Source organism: Paramisgurnus dabryanus, chromosome 3, assembly GCF_030506205.2.
Source record: "Paramisgurnus dabryanus chromosome 3, PD_genome_1.1, whole genome shotgun sequence".
NCBI lineage: Eukaryota > Metazoa > Chordata > Actinopteri > Cypriniformes > Cobitidae > Paramisgurnus > Paramisgurnus dabryanus.
The window spans coordinates 47,719,866-47,741,810 of record NC_133339.1 but is presented as its reverse complement, the minus strand read 5'-3'; the positions used below and the strand labels follow the sequence as shown (position 1 = coordinate 47,741,810).

The 21,945-nt window shown below is 38.0% G+C and overlaps 1 protein-coding gene across 2 annotated transcripts in view; it reads right to left on the bottom strand.

Moving 5' to 3' along the window:
* The window catches only part of LOC135750358 (alpha-1,6-mannosylglycoprotein 6-beta-N-acetylglucosaminyltransferase B), a 310,954-nt gene that overhangs the window by 212,775 nt on the left and 76,234 nt on the right, over positions 1–21,945 (bottom strand). For both annotated transcript variants that reach the window (XR_012336391.1, XM_065269168.2), the window contains exons 5-8: positions 20,336–20,409; positions 16,982–17,149; positions 13,892–14,056; positions 8,123–8,292 (exon numbers count right to left, since the gene is read on the bottom strand). Coding sequence is in view for 1 of the 2 variants with exons in the window: in XM_065269168.2 (XP_065125240.1) it covers positions 8,123–8,292; positions 13,892–14,056; positions 16,982–17,149; positions 20,336–20,409 (577 nt within the window). In the remaining variant the exon portion in view is untranslated. The remainder of the gene's footprint in view (positions 1–8,122; positions 8,293–13,891; positions 14,057–16,981; positions 17,150–20,335; positions 20,410–21,945) is intronic.

The window sequence follows — 21,945 nt, the reverse complement described above, 5'->3', positions numbered from 1 at the left end:
TTTAGAAAATTTGACATGTTGACACAATTGTCTCCAAATTTTTAAAGAGACACTACACAATTTTAACACATTTTATATTTTTGTAAACATGCAGAATATTTGTCTAAATGGTCTAAATGATATACATAAATAAACTAAGTTTAAATATTAAGATAATTTCTAACAAAAATATTCAAAGGTTGAATCTAAAGCAAAATAGGCTCCTACAGTATGTGATATATTAGAGTCTTACGTGTAAATAGCCCATCCATATCATTTTACTGTTTGACTGTTCAGTACTGTTCATATTTACATTTAAAAAGCAGACATAAAAGTAACTTAAAAGTTACTTTTCTAAGTAACTAATTACTTTTGATATACAGTAACCGGTAGAGTTATTCAGTTACTTTTAAAAGAAGTAATTAGTAACTGTAACTAATTACTAATTTTTTAGTAACTTGCCCAACACTGGTGACTATTGACATGTAGATGTGTTCAGTCCAGGACTCTTATTAATCATGTGAAGTTAGGGAAAGATCGGACATTGCATAATCAGTGTAAACATGTCACTTCCTGTTGTCAGCTGGTGGCGCTATAACCATAAGTGACTATTGACATGTAGATGTGTTCAGTCCAGGACTCTTATTAATCATGTGAAGTTTGGGACAGATCAGACATTACATAATCAGTGTAAACATGTCACTTCCTGTTGTCAGCTGGTGGCGCTATAACCATAAGTGACTAATGACATGTAGATGTGTTCACTCCAGGACTCTTATTAATCATGTGAAGTTTGGGACAGATCAGACATTGGATAATCATTGTTAACATGTCACTTCCTGTTGCCAGCTGGTGGCGCTATAACCATAAGTGACTATTGACATGTAGATGTGTTCAGTCCAGGACTCTTATTAATCATGTGAAGTTTGGGACAGATCAGACATTGGATAATCATTGTAAACATGTCACTTCCTGTTGCCAGCTGGTGGCGCTATAACCATAAGTGACTATTGACATGTAGATGTGTTCAGGTCATGACTCTTAGCAATCATGTGAAGTTTGGGACAGATCGGACACTGTATGCCTGAGTTCCAGCAACCTGTTTCATAGCGAAACATCAAACTTTGGCTGGCCGAAATAGACACAAATTTTAATGTAGAATCAAACACAAAGGCCTTAAGATGACACTCGCCAAATATGATTATGATTCGACGAAAACTGTAGGAGGAGTTAGTTAAAGTATGACTGCTGGAAATGAGAAAAACTGAGCCAAAATCTGAGAAATAATTCAAAATAGCTGACTTCCTGTTTGGTTTAGGGCGTTGCTCCAAGAGACTTTTTTGTAGGGCTTGTAATAATACATGAGCATACAGAAATTCGTACATGTAAGTTAAACACAGTCCAAGGGCTGCTTCATTCAATATTTGAAAGTGGCGCTAAAACATGTTCCTTCAGGTTGCCAGCTGGTGGCGCTATGGCTATAAATGAAAATTGTTATGTAGATGTGTTCAGGTCAGGACTCTTAGCAATCATGTGAAATTTGGGACTGATCAGACATTGTATGCATGAGTTCCAGCAACTTCCTGTTTCATTGGAAAACATCAAACTTTGTCGGGCCAGAACCGACACAAATTTTTACGTAGAGTCTAATCCTTCGCAATTTAGCATCACAAAGGCCTTAAGATGACACTCACCAAATATGAAGATGATCCGACGAAAACTGTAGGAGGAGTTAGTTAAAGTATGACGCCTGGAAATGACAAAAACTGCGCCCAAATCACAAAAATAACTTAGAATAGCTGACTTCCTGTTTGGTTTACGGCTTCGCTCCAAGAGACTTTTTTGTAGGTCTTGTCATGCTACAGACGCGTACCGAATTTCGTAATTGTACGTCAAACACAGTCCGAGGGCTGCTTCGTTGAAAATTTGTAGGTGGCGCTATAGAGCCATTTTCTCACGCCTAATTCTAAAGCATACACCACATGTAAATTTTCATCACTCTTGACATCTGTGCAAAATTTCATGAGTTTTCGAGTATGTTTAGGCCCTCTAAAGTCCCGCTGAAGTCGGAGAAAAAGAAAAAAAATTATAATAATTAAAACTGCAAGCAGTGATGGAAGGGCCCTCGCACACATGACACCGCCACGCCGTGGCATAAGAATTAAAGGGAACAGTAGTAAATAGGCATTTAAGCATGTAAACATAGGTGAACCATTTAAAAGTGTATGAGAGTATGAGTGACTACATGTAAATATTGGCACGTAGATGTGTTCAGTCCAGGACTCTTATTGATCATGTAAAATGTAGGGCAGATCTGACTTTTAATAATCAGTGTAAAACATGTTACTTCTTGTTGCCAGCAGGTGGCGCTATGGCCATAAGTGACTTTTGGCATGTAGATGTGTTCAGTCCAGGACTCTTGTCAATTATGTAAAGTTTGGGACAGATCAAACATTGCATAATCATTGTAAACATGTCACTTCCTGTTGCCAGCTGGTGGCGCTATAACTATAAGTGACTATTGACATGAAGATGTGTTCAGTTCAGGACTCTTATTAATCATATGAAGTTAGGGAAAGATCGGACATTGCATAATCAGTGTAAACATGTCACTTCCTGTTGCCAGCTGGTGGCGCTATGACCATAAGTGACTATTGACATGTAGATGTGTTAAGTCCAGGACTCTTATTAATCATATGAAGTTAGGGAAAGATCGGACATTGCATAATCAGTGTAAACATGTCACTTCCTGTTGCCAGCTGGTGGCGCTATAACCATAAGTGACTATTGACATGTAGATGTGTTCAAGTCCAGGACTCTTATTAATCATGTGAAGTTTGGGACAGATCGGACATTGCATAATCAGTGTAAACATGTCACTTCCTGTTGCCAGCTGGTGGCGCTATATCCATAAGTGACTATTGACATGTAGATGTGTTCAGGTCAGGACTCTTAGCAATCATGTGAAGTTTGGGACAGATCGGACACTGTATGCCTGAGTTCCAGCAACCTGTTTCATAGCGAAACATCCAATTTGTCGGGCCAGAACCGACACAAATTTTAATATAGAATCAAATCCTTCGCAATTTAGCATCACAAAGGCGTTAAGATGAGACTCGCCAAATATGATGATGATCCGACGAAAACTGTAGGAGGAGTTAGTTAAAGTATGACTGCTGAAAATGAGAAAAACTGAGCCAAAATCTGAGAAATAATTCAAAATAGCTGACTTCCTGTTTGGTGTAGGGCGTTGCTCCAAGAGACTTTTTTGTAGGGCTTGTAATAATACATGAGCATACCGAAATTCGTACATGTAAGTTAAACACAGTCCAAGGGCTGCTGCATTGAATATTTGAAAGTGGCGCTAAAACATGTTCCTTCAGGTTGCCAGCTGGTGGCGCTATGGCTATAAATGAAAATTGTTATGTAGATGTGTTCAGGTCAGGACTCTTAGCAATCATGTGAAATTTGGGACTGATCAGACATTGTATGCATGAGTTCCAGCAACTTCCTGTTTCATCGGAAAACATCAAACTTTGTCGGGCCAGAACCGACACAAATTTTTACGTAGAGTCAAATCCTTCGCAATTTAGCATCACAAAGGCCTTAAGATGACACTCGCCAAGTATGAAGATGATCCGACGAAAACTGTAGGAGGAGTTAGTTAAAGTATGACGCCTGGAAATGACAAAAACTGCGCCCAAATCACAAAAATAACTCAGAATAGCTGACTTCCTGTTTGGTTTATGGCTTCGCCCCAAGAGACTTTTTTGTAGGTCTTGTCATGCTACAGAAGCGTACCGAATTTCGTAATTGTACGTTAAACACAGTCCGAGGGCTGCTTCGTTGAAAATTTGTAGGTGGCGCTATAGAGCCGTTTTCCCACGCCTAATTCCAAAGCCTACACCACATGTAAATTTTCATCACTCTTGACATCCGTGCAAAATTTCATGAGTTTTTGAGTATGTTTAGGCCCTCTAAAGTCCCGCTGAAGTCGGAGAAAAAAAATAATAATAATAACTCCTTGAAGAACAATAGGGTCCTCACACCCCGGTGTGCTCGGGCCCTAAATATGTTTAATTGAACATGAAGCTGTGTAATTGTCCACGTTTGTGTACAACAGTTTCCAGTTACACAGAATTAAATATAATGGTGCAAACAACTAAATAATGTAATGTCCACGTATATGGACATCCAAGTCTTAGGAGTTTAAACGTACAAAAAGCATGTTTTGTGTTTTTGAAATTTATATATTAATACTGCGTATTAACAGTGAGACCAGGCAATATATTGCTTATTGTTAGTTTAAATCACTTTATTTTTATTAAATCTTATTATTAGATTAAGCACATGTTCTGACTTTGTATACTACGAATGAGAGCCCCCCCCCCAGCATCCCCACTCTGGCCCAAACCATGAAAAGACCTACTTTCACTAAAAGAGCTGTTTTTACTAAACCATTTAGAGTATAAGCATAACTGATCTTCATTTTCCATGTTTCAAATTTATTTTAAGATAAAAATTAAAAAAGTTAGAGAGGCTGAAGTACATTGTAATAAAAAAAAAATTTAATACAAAAAATCTTAATGATAAATATGTGTGTGAAACCTTGAAATGCAATGATGCCAAAGCCACAAGTCCAAAGAAGTTATGTTTCACATTCCAAAAATTAGGTACTTGCAAGAGTTTTTGTAAGACTAGTGCTTTTTCTAAGTGCCAATCAGCCTCAAAATAAAAGTCTTTGTTCACATGCATATACGTTTGTTCTTATTATTATTTATCCTTATGTTAGCATATAAAATGCAGTTTCCACAACAGGAAATAAAACGTCACACAAAGATTGTTGGATTTGTTATCTAATTGGATACATGTTCTGTCTATCAATATTTTCCATGAAGTCATTGGAGGAAACTTGCGCGTTCAAGTCAGATGACGTCACGATATTTGACAGCGCTGTTTGGATATTATCCATTATACTCCCGCCTACTTTTAGAAACAATGTTTGACTGCGGTTTTGAACGCGAGTGTAATCTCATATCCAAGTGTTACAATGTAAATAGTCCTCAGATTGTATATTATATTATACGCATTTGTGGACAAAAATGGTCATTGGATGTTTTTTAGTGGAGAGTTTTTATGGGTTATTCACACATCTGAAACAGACTGGATTCGATTCACGATCGTTATATCAACACAAAGGTAAGACGTCCCATTTATATTTTGCATGTTGTCATCTGGACTTCTGTAACAAAATACTATATTTATGATGCTAGAGCATCTGTATCTCAAAACAGAGACCATACATTGATGCTAAACCCGTAGACCTTTTAAATGATGTATAGTAATGTTAATATTATTCATGTTTGTAGACAGCAGGCTATATAGATATTGTTAGCAGCGTTAAAAAAAACTGACGTCTTTCCGCCCTGAGCTAGTGCGCGTCGAGAGGTTAATACATGACCTTATTTAGTTTTATTTTTCACAGAAGATGTGAAGACTTATTGCAAGGGAAGTTTAATCCACTGTGTCCACACTGCTGCAGGATTATTCATAAGCTCCCCCTCAACATGAAGCCTACTGTCATGTTCAAGAACACTAATGCATCTATCCCTGCGCAAACATTTTTTGATCCTTTTACCTAATTTGTTTCTTTCTGTATTTAGGTCAGTTTGTGTAAGTACTTTGTCTGATTTTTGGAAGCTATAGGGAGAGGGTGCTATTTATTTTCTGAACTTTTGTGTATGTTTATGTTAGCTAGGATAAGAGGTAAAACTCTGTTTGTTTGTTTGTTTGTTAGGTTATTTCAAGTTTTGTTTTGTTTTTTGTTAGAGAGCTTATGGCCTTTTTGAGTCTACGTAAAAAAAATGTGTCAGTTCTAGCCCGACAAAGTTTGATGTTTTGCTATCAAACAGGAAGTTGCTGGAACTCAGGCATACAGTGTCTGATCTGTCCCAATCTTCACATGATTGATAAGAGTCCTGGACTGAACACAGTAACATGGCAATTTTCAGTTATAGTCATAGCGCCATCTACTGGCATCATGAACAGGTAAAAGTTGTTGTACAACGTATATGCATATAGCCCATTGTTCACTGCTTTCCTAAGGCCTTCAGCTGGCAGTGGCCATGGGTGTGATACCTTTTTCATTGCTGCTTGCAGATTAAATGATTAATTAAGTTATGAATTTTTACTTTTTACAACCTCTTTATCCCTCTAGACTGAAGGTCCTCAACACTGGCCCTCGAGATCCACTTTCCTGCAGAGTTTAGCCCCAGCCTTGATCAAAAACACCTGAGCAAGGTAATCAAGGTCTTCAGGAAAACCAGAAGTGTAGGCAGGTCAGTTAAATCAGGGTTAGAGTTAAACTTTGCAAGAAAGTGGATCTCGAGGGCCAGATTTGAGAACCTCTGATCTAGACAAAGAGGGAAATATGTTTATTCTTTGATCAAATATGTTTTTTTGCTATTCACAGTACCTGTACTAGTCCTCCTCCTACTACTACTACTATTACTACTGCTACTTTTACTACATACAACCTTGTAAAAAAAGTCCTTCTGTCATGATATCCACACTACTTGTCACGTGAAAGAGCTGTAAGAGTCCATGTGTATGTATCAGTGTGTTTGTTTTTGTGTCAACTACTTGACAAAACCAGACTCATTACATGCACAAACTCAAGCAGGCATCACCCCTAGGGTATTTTGTAATAGGCTTCTCTTCGGCTCTAAACAAATCCAACATCCATGACAAGTATAAATGAAGTGCATTAAAACCTTCTAAAGAGATTTTGTGTACAACTACACTAAATCCAGCCAGATTGTTGTGTACTGTATAAATATGGGAGCTGTCCGTGGTGCTTAAATCCACCATGTGCATCATATCAGGGTCTTGCACCTGTTTTTTATTATCGTTTTAAAGTCCAAATTTTAACTCTAGTCATTTATGTTATAATAAGTTGTTTTATGATATACACTACATTTAAAACTAAACTGCACTTAACAATTTAACAATATCATGTCTTACAACCATAGTACATATATGCCTCCTACACACTGCATTTAAATTCAGTAGTTACTTCACCTTTCAATGCTTAACCCTGTTCTGTACCCATACTTCAGTAATTTACGCCACTGAATACAGCATTTTACAAGCAAATTAGCTCCCGCTAAATGCAGGTAGTGACAACCACATTTACAGAAACTCTGTGTTCATAACCAAATTGTGTTGATTAACTAGTTGTTAATGAAGTATTTAAATGTGCATCATAGACATGACAGCTCTCTTTCCTAGAAAATAAATGCCTAGAAGGGGAAAAAAACTTCTGTACTGTACGCACGGTGCAGTAAATGACAGAGGCACAAGCTTTGCTGACTAGTGTTGCCAGATCTTGCATGAAAAATACAGCGAACAAGAAAAATCCAATAATAAACCAAAACAAATCCAAATGCTTTACCTCAAAGATCAAAATATTGGGACTGGCAGCTTTACAATTTAATAACACCAAAAACTTGATTGCTTTGTAAGCCAAAATCCATAAATGGCTAAGCGCCACCACGATATGCAAGTACAAAAAAGACGAGGACTTTGCAACACTACAAGACGGCACTCTTCACAAGCCAAGATGGAGGTTTATTGCAAAACATAATGCTGTAATATTATTTTGGTCAAAGCTGTGAATAATAATAATTATAATTTATGCAGCACTAGGCCATAGTGATGACGTGAAGTACTCTCATTGAACAAACATAAGAAAAAAACCACACTGGGCTTTCCTCTTTTCATGACAGTCTTTTGTTTAAAGTTTAACTATGAGTTTAACTATGAGTATTTTCTATTTATTTAAATCCTCAACTCTCAAAGATCCAGTACTCTTTTTGTTTATGAACAAATGTTTAGTACTGTACTGTATGCGTTCTTTGGCCTTATTTCAGCAACATATAAATCTTTTACTTTTTACATTTACTTAAACATGTTACTCACATTTCATTGTGTTATTACAGTGTTATGTGATATTAATGTGTTTTAAGCACAAGGCCTCAAAGAATCCCAGAGGGTTAAGGTGAAGTGGGTCACACGCCTTCAGTATGAATGGACACAATGCTTCCAAATGTTTTGTGTTCGGGATAAAAGCTGGTCGACTTACCCCTGCAGCTCTTTAACTGACAGTGAGATTTTAAGGTTATGGCCCAGCACATGGAGCGTGGTGAGGATGTCAGCCCATTGAACCATCTCTCCAAGTGGTCCCCCCTTTAACACTTTTGGACTGAACACATCACCAGATTCCTCTGTTAGAAACCCCACATGCACCAAGATCTAAAGAAAGAGTAGAGAAAGTGTCAAAGAGATAAAGATATTTTGTTATAAACAGTAACACTTACATTATAACTTAAATTATACAAAGACCTGATGAAAATCGCATACAGCATTCCTAATAATCTACAACATTACCTAATGCCACTACTCAAAGCTTTTTGTGTAATGGCTAAATAGTTTCTCATGGTTTGGTTGTATCATGGTTTAGTGATGAAAGTGTCAGGTATATCAATATATTTATATGTTTATCATTAATTTAAGTATTGATATAAAATAAAATTGTAATTACATTTAATCTTTTTCTAATAATACAAATATGTACTTATATTGAATGTTATTTTACCATAAACTCTTTTAACTGCACTATGAAGCACACTGTATTTCAGAAATGAATTTGTCAGGCTCAAGGTAAAGCACATTACAAAATCCAAACTGAACTATTGGTAGTAAAACATGGTACCCACCAGCCAGATAAAAAATTGATCCAAATGAAAAAGACAGACACATCAGTGCATCCAAACAAATCTATTATGACTTCAGAATCAAACACAAAGGAACAAAGAACATTTGACATTATCTGAAACATTGTCTGTTTTGCAAAGTTTCAGATAAATAGCTGTCAAAACAGAATACATAAATAATGAATAAATTAATAATCTTTATTCTTTATTTATTAATTGTTCATGCTATGCATACCTTAACTCCTTCTGAGAAATGTTAACCCATTATTTTATAAATATTTAATAAAAATTTTATTCCTTTATATAAAGATTACAAACTGTGCAATATAGAGGGCTTATAAGCAAAAACAAACAAACACATTTTTGGTTACATTTATAAGTTTGGTTCATTTTTATTATGATTGTATAATCAATTCAAGCGATACTGGATGCCAGTGTCTTTAACCCCTTAAAATTCTTGAAAAAGCCTCAAAAGAACACAAATTGTATCTGCTGTGTTGATTGTATCTTAAAATGGTTTACATTATTCAAATCACAAGAATTACATATATATATATATATATATATATATATATATATATATATATATATATATATATATATATATATATATATATATATATATATATATATATATATATACATTTTTTTTATAAGAATCGGCTTCAGAAGCAGGTCATGATTGCATAAAGATGCAGAATTGTTTATCTGTTTGTTACATGATCACTTGGCTGTGGAGTCGATTGAAACGTAGGCTAGTGAGAGATCTGCAAATCCCCAGGCTGAGCATCAGTCGAGCGCTGGTTTTGTCATGCATTAACTAGCAATATTTCAGTGGAGAATGTGTAAACACCCCAGGGCAGCGATGAAAAAAGCTTTAAGAAATCTACTGTTCCAGGATCAGCTGTTGCTAACAAGGCCCAGATACAAAACACTACTGCTGCTCTCGTATATCATGCAGATGAGGGATTGGAGCATTTACACGGCAGTTCAATTCAGTAAATGCTGAAAGCATTCAGTTAGTAAAAAGCTCTGAAACTCTACAACTTGTTTTTTGCCATCCAGGAATATTTTACAATACTTGACACCGTTTACACCCCTACAATTGAGCACAGGGTAAGCAGAAATAATATGAGTAAGTATGGATGACTATAACATATCATCTCATCTACAGTATATAAATGAATATATTATTGAAGGCTACAGTGTATCAATGCCTATAAATTTAAAGGTGACATAGAATGATTGAACGGGGTATTTATCGTTGTTCTGTGATGTGACATGTAGACAAACATTTTTTTATTTGGGTCTGTAATGCCTTAGAAGCTTCCTAAAAACTTCTCTCAGATAGCTCTATTAGGATGGGGGATTTTAAACAAGTGGTTTTGCACCTATTTGGCTCCCCCTACTGGTTTAACTTGCAATCTCATTACTGATTGGCTGACTTTGCTGCCACTCAAAAAATGTAGGCAATTATTTTAAAGTGGAGGGGCAGGGAGATGCCTGTGATGTCATAAGCATTAGTTTTTCAGATTGGGCCGTTTTCTGGCTGACATTTCTAAAAGAGGAATTTCTATGAGACTGAGATGTATAACATGTCTAGCACTTTTTGTATGTTCATGAATGCGGGTAGACTACCATTATTCAACAAAGACAAGGTAAAATGGTTTTTCATTTTCTGTCCCCTTTAAAACAAAATTAAAAACTGGTTTAAAATTAAGTAATTTCTGCATATTTTTCAGAATTTAGCCCAAGACACAGCATTTGACAAATAAAACCAGTGTACAAAGAGAGAGAAAGTTTCGGCCTTTCCGATTGGTTGCCGCTGAACCGCATTAAAGCTCATTACTATAAAGTTGAGCTTATTTCAACTCTCCACAATGCCCACACCGTCCAAGATGCGTCGCGCAGCTGCTCGGCCAGAGCTCGCCGCCGGCTCTCATTGAAAATGAATGACTTCAGGCCACTTTGACGCTCTTGCCAGCGGCGGTGTGAACAAACAGTAATGCTGCTTTTACACCAGCTGCGGTAGTGGCGTCAAGCGCGAGTGATTTCAATGTTAAGTCAATATGAAGACGTGTTGTGCGTCTGACGGCGCATTCACGTGGGGCGTAAGCATGACGCTTCCCATTCACTTTTAATGGGTGACGTCAAGCGTTGGCGAACTATATTGTGGATCCGTCGGCGCCGCGTCAGTGCCGTTGCTCGCGGCAGAAGTTGAACATTTCTCAACTTTTCAAGCGGCAACGCGTGCGTCAGCCAATCATATCGCCTTATGCAAATGACCTAGGCAGAGCCAGCCAATTACGTTTATGGAAGACCGGAGCTTGTGTTGCGGCCACAGTGATTGGCTGTTGGCCACGCTTCAGACAAGCCTTCCGTTAAGCGTTAACGCTTACGCCCCGTGTGAATGTACCGTGAAGGTCTTGCGGCGCGAATGAGGCGCAGTTGACACGATTCCGTCTCATTCGCGTGTCTAGTTCGCGCAAATGGAGTGAATTGAGCATCTGGCGCGGTATGCATCGTACCCGCGAATGGTGCTTTTTGAGCTATATAGCACAAGTTCTTATTTCTATAGAGACAGGAATAAAAAAGACCTCGCTTGGAAGAGTGTCAGTGAGGCAACCTGGTAAGTTGTAAATACACATTTCACTTTTGAGTCACGTGACGTTTATCGGCCGTTTTTTTAAATTATTTTCCCCCTTTATTAAGGTGACCAAATACAAACCGGTAACTTTCTCGATAAATGCACAATCACATCAGCCATCTTGCAAACAGACAACCGCATAGCACTTGCCCCTCCCACAAGAAGCGCCTTCGGTGATAGACGCGATTTTGACGCCTCAAACGCAGCTGGTGTAAACGCACCATAAGACTGCTCAAAGTCAGTCTACAATCGCAGACTTACTTTACATGCAACAAAAGTAATTTTGACACTTCTGTATTTTATATGAAATGCATAAAAAAACTTGCTTGTCTCATCCTAACCCAAGTGATGTGTTCAGCATATCAGGATGCTTGGACGTGAATTTGCATTTCAGGGAGGTTTTTTACAAGTATTTATATACTATGAATGTCATCTCTGTCTGAAACAAATGACACACTGTCTCTGTAAAACAAACATCATCCATCTTGAGACTGAGTGTAAGGGAAAATTCAGCCTCTCAAAAGTAATTACACATGCAAAAGCATATCTGTAAAACAGAGCAATGATGGGAAATGTAGTGACTGATCACAACCTAACAGACTGTTAAATGACTTGAAATGAGACATCAAGGCTGCACCAGTCAGAGGAAAGATTGTCCACACAGATGAAAATCATCTTACCAGCCACCACAAACAGATTCACAAGCTCTTGAAATGACCTTATATATAAAGCAAAATTCATTACTCTAACTTGAAGGCAAAATATTTCACTTAAAAGGTGACAAAATGTGCCATTCTCATGTTAATCTTGAGTACCTATACAGGTTTTTCAGGGTGGTTTTTGTTGTGTCGAGCAAAAGCAAGAGCGCAGCGGACCACAGCTTGCGCTCACGCCGCGGTCAAAGTTCAAAATAGTTTAACTTTTGCACTGCACTGTGTGACAATTACCCGAGTGGCAAATAGAAACCGGGCATCCAAACAAGCACCAAAATCAAAATGGACGAAAAGCTTATACTCAGAATTCCCGGAGCTTTATAATACAAGTTTATGTTCCTACAGAGACATTGGAAGGAAAGCCGTGTCATGGAAACACATAGCAATTCAAGTTGGCATATCAGGTGTGTTTTAAGTTAAGTAGCTTGTTGTAGGTAGGCAGCTTAAAGTTACGTGAAATTGAGACTGGCAACATCAGTGTCTGTATTCCTCATCCACTATTTAACCCAAATATAAACAATGTAGTAATTTATTGAAAACCCCGCCTACTTTTGTCTGGCCAGCAGAGATTTGCAAATCGCTTGGCTGCGCTGAACCCAGCAGCAAGGGAAGCGCACACCGCATCCTATGTGAAAGCCACATGAGTGTTTTCAGCACAGAAATACTCTGTCATACGTCCAACTATTTTTTTTACTTTGCCCATGTTAAGCATGATAATGCAACTCTTAGTAGTGTAAACTGCTCAACAGTGTAAATAAGTCAAAATGCATGAAACAGCATTAGACATCACCTTTAAGCCAACACTTTTTCATACTGTTAGTCAACTTATTATTATTTAAAGTGTGTGTATCTAAACTGTATCACACCGTGACAGTACTTTATTTAATCTTAAGTGGCTCAAGTTGTTTACTCAGAGTTGGTACTAAGTTAGAAAATAAAAATAATTAGTCTGGTTTAGGTTTGCTTCTAACTGTTATCTTTCTTTCTTTTTTTATATAAAAGCTTTAGTAGGAATTAGCTTTCAATAAGGCAGGCAGATACGTTTAATGTTTAATTTGATTCAGACACAGTTTAATGTGAATAATGTGAAGAAATATGAATAAAATGTATTTGATTATTCAGAGTGAATTCGATTTCTGGCTGTTCAGTAATCAAATTAAATTCGTTTTGTCCCCTAGATACATTTTATAATTAGATCACATATAAAAATTATATAAATTAAATAAATCTTACACAATCTAGTTAATTTCAGCAAGCTTTGAGATGAATCCAGAGAGCTTGAAAAGACTGATGTCTGATGTTAAAGGGACACTTTACAAACCACTTTTTTTAAATATGCTCATTTTCCAGCTCCACTAGAGTTAATTTTTTTTTTTTACAGTTTTGGAATCAATTCAGCTGATATTTGGGTCTGGCGGTACCACGTTTAGGCACAGCTTAGCATAATTCATTGAATCTGTAGTTACATCGTGTACTAAGACAGACGAAAAATTAAATGTTGTGATTTTCTAGGTAGATATAACTAGAAACTATACTCTCAAACTGGCTTAATAATCAGTGACTGTGCTGCCGTAACATGGCTGCAGCAGGCGCAATGATATTATGCAGCGCCTGAAAATAGGCTAGTCCCCTGCTATTGAAAGTAACCAAAGGGACTATTTTCGAGCAGTGCGTAATATCACTACGCCTGTTGCAGCCATGTTACAGCAGCAAAGTCCTTGATTTTTACACCAGAATAAGAGTATAGTTTTCTAGCCATATCTGCCATAACAGCTCACCCTCTTCTGTTCTCTGTACTGACCGCGCAGGCGCTCGTCAAGTCTGCGTGCAGCTGTAGCCCACTGCACAGCCAGTCTGCGCATACGCTTCCTCATGAAGCTTAAAGACTCCTTCCCTGATCCAACGCGCTCCAAAAGTGCAGCCAGATCAGAGCGGAAAAATGCCTGGAGAAAAAGGAAAAGTAAGAGAGTGACAAACAAATTCTATAGCTATCAAGATTAAAACAAATCAAAGACATGTCGTTTCAAAACAACAGCTGTGCCAAATTTAGAGAAACCATTTCACCTGGTAGAAACAAGTTTTATTATGCTGCTGAATAAAAAAAAATGGAATAAAAGCAATCTAATTTCAGCCCTTGCAGGTGCTTAAAACGTCACACTGTGAGAGTAACGCTTAGGTTACTCACGTAACCCCAGTTCCCTGAAATAACGGGAACTAGCATTGCATCAGTTAGCTGACGCTAAGGGGGAAACGCCTGTTTACTCCGCGATTGAAGCCTATTGGTTAACGTCTGTAGAAAATACAGACCAATGATGTTTGAGCCTGCGCGGGGCGTGGCACACGTCCTTATATAAGCCCGGGATTAAACGTCAAGAGCTCATTATTATTTGACTGATGCTTGCAGCTGAATAACACTCGCTGCGTAGACGTTTGTAGCTCGGCCAGCTACGCAATGCTCGTTCCCGTTATTTCAGGGAACCGGGGTTACGTGAGTAACCTAAGCGTTCTCTTTTAATACGGTTCACTTCGCATTGCGTCAGTTAGCTGACGCTATGGGGGAACGTAATCCCATCCCGCCATGCATACACAACGAACTGAGGTGCCCTTACCGGAGAGACACTGCATGTGGCCCTATACCCAGCGTGTACATAGCTCTAGCAAACGTTAGTGTAAGCACCATATATGAGACAGTACGCATATGCATACAGTAAAGTTTCTAAACGCACCATGATGCATATATAACAGAGCATGAGACGGTGGGTTCCCTGAGCGCGCCGCGAGCTGTGCATTATTTATTAATAGATAGCCATGACGGTGAGCTCCCACCGCACCGTGAACATTAAGCCGATAAGACCTGTGCTTGTAAGGCAGGGATATCCAGGCTATAAAATCTGACAAACGTAGACGGCGAGGACCAGCCGGCCGCATTACAAATGTCAAAGATATAAATCCCCGTAGACCAAGCCCATGATGAAGCCATACTTCGCGTGGAGTGGGCTTTTAAACCAACTGAACTATGTTCATTCAGGGAGGGGTAAGCCAAAGCGATGGCTTTGACGATCCATTTAGATAGCCTCAGTTTAGTGAGGGGCATACCTAAAGAGTGGTGCGCGACGGCTCAATTGAAAACTTTCAGCCAGCCTGGATCGGGAGCGAGATTTCAGCCCTCCTTGGTGGTTTATGAATGAGACCACCGTCATACTGTCCGACCGTACTAGAACGTGCTGATGTTGGAGTTTTGGTCGAAAGTGTCGTAGCACTAGGAGTCGAGCGTCATGCCTAAGAATGCGATCCGCTGCGTGGGGGTGAGCAAACTCTTCTGGAGGTTGATTTTGAACGCTAGATTCTCCAAATGCTGGAGTACAACGGTCTTGTGCGCGATAATTTCCTTCTCTGACTGGGCTAGAATAAGCCAGTCGTCGAGGTAATTCAATATACGGATGCCGCTCTGTCTGAGAGGGGCGAGAGCCGCATCCGCACATTTGGTAAACGTTCGTGATGCCAGAGATAATCCGAAGGGCAGAACTTTGTATTGGTATGTTGTCCCGTCGAACGCGAATCTTAGAAACAGCTTGTGATGACTTGCTATCGGAATGTGAAAGTAAGCGTCTTTCAGATCCATTGATATGAACCAATTGCGCGGTTGAATTAACACCATGAATCATCTGGCTGTAGGCATTTTGAACGGCTGTTTGACAAGAGCGCGATTCAAAACGCGTAGCTCCAATATCGGTCTGAGGCCGCCGTCTTTCTTTTGAACAAGAAAATAACGACTGTAAAAGCCTGATTCGCTTTGATCCGCCGGGGCCGTCTCTATCGAGTCTTTTAGTAATAAAGAATGCACCTCTTCCCTGAGGATCTGCATGCGATCGTCTGGGACAGTGGTGTATAGAACGCGGCGAAACCGGGGTGGTCTCCGAGCGAATTGAAGTGAATAACCGTTTTGGATCATGTTTAGAATCCAGCCCGGCAAACCGGGGATGAAACCAGGAGAAATCTTGCAGAGGAGGCTGATTTCAAATTGCTCTTGCGTTACTCTGACGTCATCCACTTGTCGTTTCTTGCAGCGCCTCGTGAAGTCGTACACACCTATTAATTCATCCTACAAGCCTTTTTTAATTTCTTTAGTACATTAATATGAAATAAGGCCACAATGTAATTTTAAAATGTATTTAGGTAACACTTGTAATAAATTTGAACCCATATTTGTATGAAAGATGAGTACAAGATTACTTAAAGTGGTATACATTTTTGTAATACGAGATAGTATGTTAAATGCATTTCAGTTCATATCATCTCAAAATAACACCGATAAGGACACCTATGTTTTTAAGATTATCTTAAGTACTAAAAAATTGACTTCATTTTTGTTTTGCTTTTCCCTCCATTGTACCGAAAGTGTATCGAACGTTGACGCCCGAACCGAGGTACGAACCGAACCGGGACTTCTGTGTACCGTTCCACCCCTAGGTGACACACATCGCTAGACAGGAAGGCACCACAATCTACCTAATTTTCAAATGTAATATTTTTCCATTTAGGCACGGATATGTAAGAAAATAATGAAAGCGTTTTTCACAATATGCTATTACACATGTTTTCAAAATTAAGTTAGGGAGATGTTGGTTTTGCTGGTTGTTGATGAATAACAGCTGTGAATTGGCATACTTGAAACGTAACCTCTGTGGTTTAACCCATCCCCAGGGCACTGCCAGGGAGCAATGGGGGCAGGTGCCTTGCTTAAGGGCACTTAAGTTGCAACCTGTTGGCTTTGAGACTGGACCTGACAACTCTCACTTTACAAGCCTGACTGTCTAACCACAACTGCCCATCAGATCTTATTTTTGTCATGATTTGTGATTATTCACCTGTCTCTTTGGTGGGCTACTCATTGTAGGGTGGCTACTTTGGTTCCTCCAGGCCAGCGGGGGGCAGAACCACTCCACTTCGCTTAGGTAGATGAGGAAAGAGCAGTCAGACCCATCCACTCCATAAAAGGCATAGCAAGGGTCGGATGTCCACCTGGCTCTCATCCACTTTAGGAACATATAAGAAGATAAAAAACAAGTTTCTGTTGAAAATGATACATATTTTTTTTACTGCTCCTTAGGGAACACATAAAGTATACAGTACTAGGGAAAAATGTATGGTCACTTTGGATAAAAATGTCTGTCAATGCATAAATGTAAATTAATGGAATGTGAATTTCATTTAATACGATCACCACATCACTATAAAATGACTGACTATGTTATTATCTGGGTTTACATTAGTCGTTTTAACATTTTAAAGCGTGTGTGTTTAGGACATGGTATATTTTTTATATACTTATTATATTTATTATATATATACTTAACTGCAGATGCACGTGGATGGTACATGCAGATACACGTGTTAGACATACGCAGTACAAATTATTTCTTATTTAAATGATTACTTTACCAGGCTTTCAGGGCAGCACTGATTTGGATCATTTACAGGACATAAAATAAAATTAAATCAGGAGAGATGAAAAAAGTATTGGATCCACTATTGCCAACAAAGTTAAGAACATCAACAAGAAAACAAGTAAAAAAATCAAACATCATGGTGACGAAAATGCTCATTAGCTGTCTGTTGTTGGAAGAAAGTGAAAATAAAAAAGACAAGATGATGGTGTGTTCAAACGTTGTCTTTTGCCTTTGTGTATGTTGTTTGTCGTTAAGTGTCCTGTCTCAATATTTTCTTGCGCAGGCGCTGTTGTACATGGGCAGTCCACACGGCCTCAAAGTGAGGGCCGCGGACCCTCTTGATGACGAGAATTACATCACACAGATGGCGGGCATACGCAGACGGCTAGAGTGTACCTTGTCTATTAGAGGCTGGTCTTAGGAAAAGGCACACATACACATAGAGCAAACAATGACAGGTGAACAGAAAGTGTTATCTATTGTTTTCCTGACGAATAAAACCGTTTAAGCCCAAATTAACTTGGTTTTAAAGCTGATAACTTGTCAATGACGGGGAAAGAGTTAACCTATTAGTCATGTCAGTATTATAAGTTTTAATGTGTATGAAAACGTAAGTAAATGTTCATGTGGTACCACCCCACTTTATGTAAAAATACATACATACTAATATTCTCATGAGATCACGTTGTACAGAGACACATTTCAAAAGTTTATGTCTAACTATGTCTGACTTTATGTGCAACTTGTGCTACTTTTTGTTCTACTTGTTACACTGCACTTTTTTTCTTAACAAAGGTTTATTAAAGCAGTAAACATTGCCTTATTGCTTTTTAAAAACAAAAGCAGCTATTCCATATACTGTACCTTGTAAAACAAAAAATTAATAATATTGGAAAAAAATATTATTTTTCTGGCCTGCAATGTAGTTCCTCAGAAACAATTTGATAAAGTGTTTGCCAAGCAACACACAGACGCAGTGGTGCAGTAATAATGCTATCACAGGTGTATGTATTTAAAGCCATTTACAATGACTTTGAACATGGTTTAACCTAGTGTTGTAGTACTCAAGACTGTTCTTGGTTTTTTGATGGTCTCGGTCTTGTCTTGGTCTTAACACCCTCTGGTCTTGGTCTCAGTTTAAGTGGTCTCGACTACAACACTGGTTTAACCTAATATCAAGCACTGGATCAATCTGTTCTTTAATATTCATGTTTTATTTGTTAGAATATTGTTTTGTTTACATTCTGATTTTAGGGTCTACAGTTTTGTTCTTTAAAGGACGTACTAACATTATTATGCAATTTTTATTATCATATCAAATGATCATAATACAGTTGTCTTAAAATGGGAATAATATCACATTATTTCTCTGACAATATATTGGCAAACAGAAACAACAAGATTAATTCATCCTGGAAAACGTTTACTTGCTACTGGTTTCATCCTGATGCACTCGGCTGGTCTGCATGATCTTTATTGTGCTTTATTGGCAACAACTGTTTTAAATTGGCATCAGTCAGGAATCATTCGGAGTAGGAATGATGTATAACAAATGCCACACTTTCACATATTTGTGACAGTTAAAGCTACCATTCACATATGTGTGTTTAAAAACATGCAGTGGCTGCTGATAGACAGACTCGCTGGTTTAACTCATAAAAACTACTAAATATTAAATATATTAAAGCAGCTTACAGAAAATAAAATAATCCCTCCCAGAGTCCCTTGTGAAATTTGTTAAAACCTCCTTCACATTTTAATCTGTTGTTCCCAGTGGGAAAGTCAAGGGCAACTGTGGCAGGGAACAAAACTTTATCTCCACTGGCTATACAGCATAAACATAATGTCAATATCACTGCTTTAAGCCAGGTATTTATATAGTAAAGAGATGAGATGATTTGGCAGATAATGTTTAAGATAAAGTTTATTGATTAAGCCTTAGGTTTAATGATTAATGAAGAGTTTTAAAAGTTCTGTTGTGCAAATAAATGTAATGTCCTTTATCATTGTTCCACTATGTGTCAAATGCTGTTTAGGAAAACCAGTCCAGACCTGTATATGAAGTTAATGTCGACTTAAGTGAAGATTTTTTATACCAAATCCCCTACCTGCCATTACTCTTTCCCCTGATACATAGCTCAATTTTTAGATCTATGTATATTAAATGTCTGCATCAATTAATCTTCCTTAATTTGAAAATCACAATTCATAATGTCAGACTGACCTCTAACCGAACTTAAATGCATACAAAACATTTTGATGTTTATCTAATCAGCTGTTCTCCCGTAGTAGACGTTACGGTAGAATGTCGCAAAGTAGCAGTTAAATTTGCGCATGCGCAATACAACGCCAGAATGCCGTCCCACCAGAGGCTGTTGCTTAAAGTCCCTACTGGATTCGGAAGTGCATTCATAAAGTACGCTTGTTCTTTAACATGTAGCCCCCAAAAGCTGACATTTTTTAATATATTGATATATATTTTATTAATGGGACATATTAATGAGCAACTTAGTAAAGTCTGTTTATGATGTCAAGTCTAGGATCGTCTTATTTAAAAAAAAGTGCTGTGCTAAAATAAACAGCACTAAACAGACACGATTCAGACAGACCACATCATCAATCAATGAAACAGGTGTAAAAACACCCCGAGAGAAATCCATTTGTTGGGTGTCTTGCTCTCACCAATCTGTTTTTCTCTAAGGCAACCGTTGAAGAAAAAGGAGAGAATTAAAGGAGTGTGAGCGTTTTTGAAAAATCTCCGTGTCAACTCACATCCACTTTGCTGGCGCAATCCGCGTACCAGGGATGCTTGGGGACTTCACACTGGCCCGTAACTCCATCTAGCCCTGCAGATGAAAAAGACAAGCTGTCATAGTCTGATACAGCAGCAATCTTCTACAGTATGAGCTGCACCAGTATGAGAAACTAAACACTATGTGCTTTGGGAGAGCCTTCATATGAGGAGTTCAGATGCAAAACCCTCTGTGTCTGACAGGTTTTTGTAAATTAGATATTTTAACCAGGTTCTTATGTTTAGGTTAAGTAAGTTCACTTTTAGTGCCAATGTAAACATTATTAGTCAATAACTGAAATGCCTTATTTTCACAAATGTCACTTTAGTCATTTCATTGGGATTTCTTTAGCTGCAAAACCCTCAAACTGCTTTTTTGGCAAAATAAACTGGATAAGACATAATAAATATTGCAAATGATAAAAGTCAGAATGTAAAAATGAAGAAACTGAAGGGGGTGCTGTGATGCATTTGACTGCCACATTTGGGTTGTATTCGGGTCAAAGTACTCACAAGGGACACAAATTTGAATGTTATCCACAGATGTTTTTTCGGCAGCCGTTAATCGAATTAATCTTTTATGCATCTTTATCGTCGAAAACTCGACGTGGCATTTAGCAGATTCTTCCAATATTTGGATATTATCATCTCATTTTTGATGGAGGTCCGTTTAGCGGCTTTTGCATGAGCTCCTCATATCTTCTCACATCTTTATTTTATTTCTTTATTAAGCATTAATAAATTGTCTGTGTGAGGTTTGCTCTAGGGTTTGGTAAAGATCTGCTTATGAGGACTGAAAACACATATTGCCTTTATTAATAAAATTCCCATGGTAGCCAGTGGTCCCAGTTAGTCTAATTAATGAAGAAAGAGGTTATAATTCAAATGCTGGTCTTCTTGATCAAGCAAGCAGGGTAGCAGGGAATTATGGGAAATTCTTCATTATGAACAGATCTTAAACAGTATTAAAGTAACAACTAACATGAACCACTAAAGCAAATGTTGGCTGACTGTTTGTGTGTACAGCAGGATATTTACCCTAAGAAAAATGTTATGCTTAGGGTTTCACTTTCATATAGATCTGGAGAATTTGACTTTGTAACAAAACATAAATTAGTCAACTGCTGTCCATCCATCTTATTTTGTCTTATTTTATATTTGGGTTGAAATGTGAACTGTGCATGTTTTGTGATATCACTTGTCACATTGTCTGACATTGCAGGAGCACAAGATTTCCCTCAACAGAATAAATGAATCATGTTCATGAATCACTGTGTTTTGTGAACTGAAGTAGACACAAGATCCCTCATCCACTGATAAAAAGCTTTCTACAGTTGCAGGCACATTGTCTGAGAACAGCATGATATCGACTTTACTGTACTGTACAACCAATCTGTGGATGATGCAGGTTTGAGTCCAGACTATGATATATTCAGCAGGGTTGACCTTTGGGGTTATGGGGCCCTATGTGAGACCATGAAAATGGGCCCCACTGGTGTAAAAATTTTCATAGCACTGCAATTTGAAAAGTGAAATTAAAACACACAAAAATGAAAATGTATTTATTTTTTAGTGTCAAATTTTTATTAAG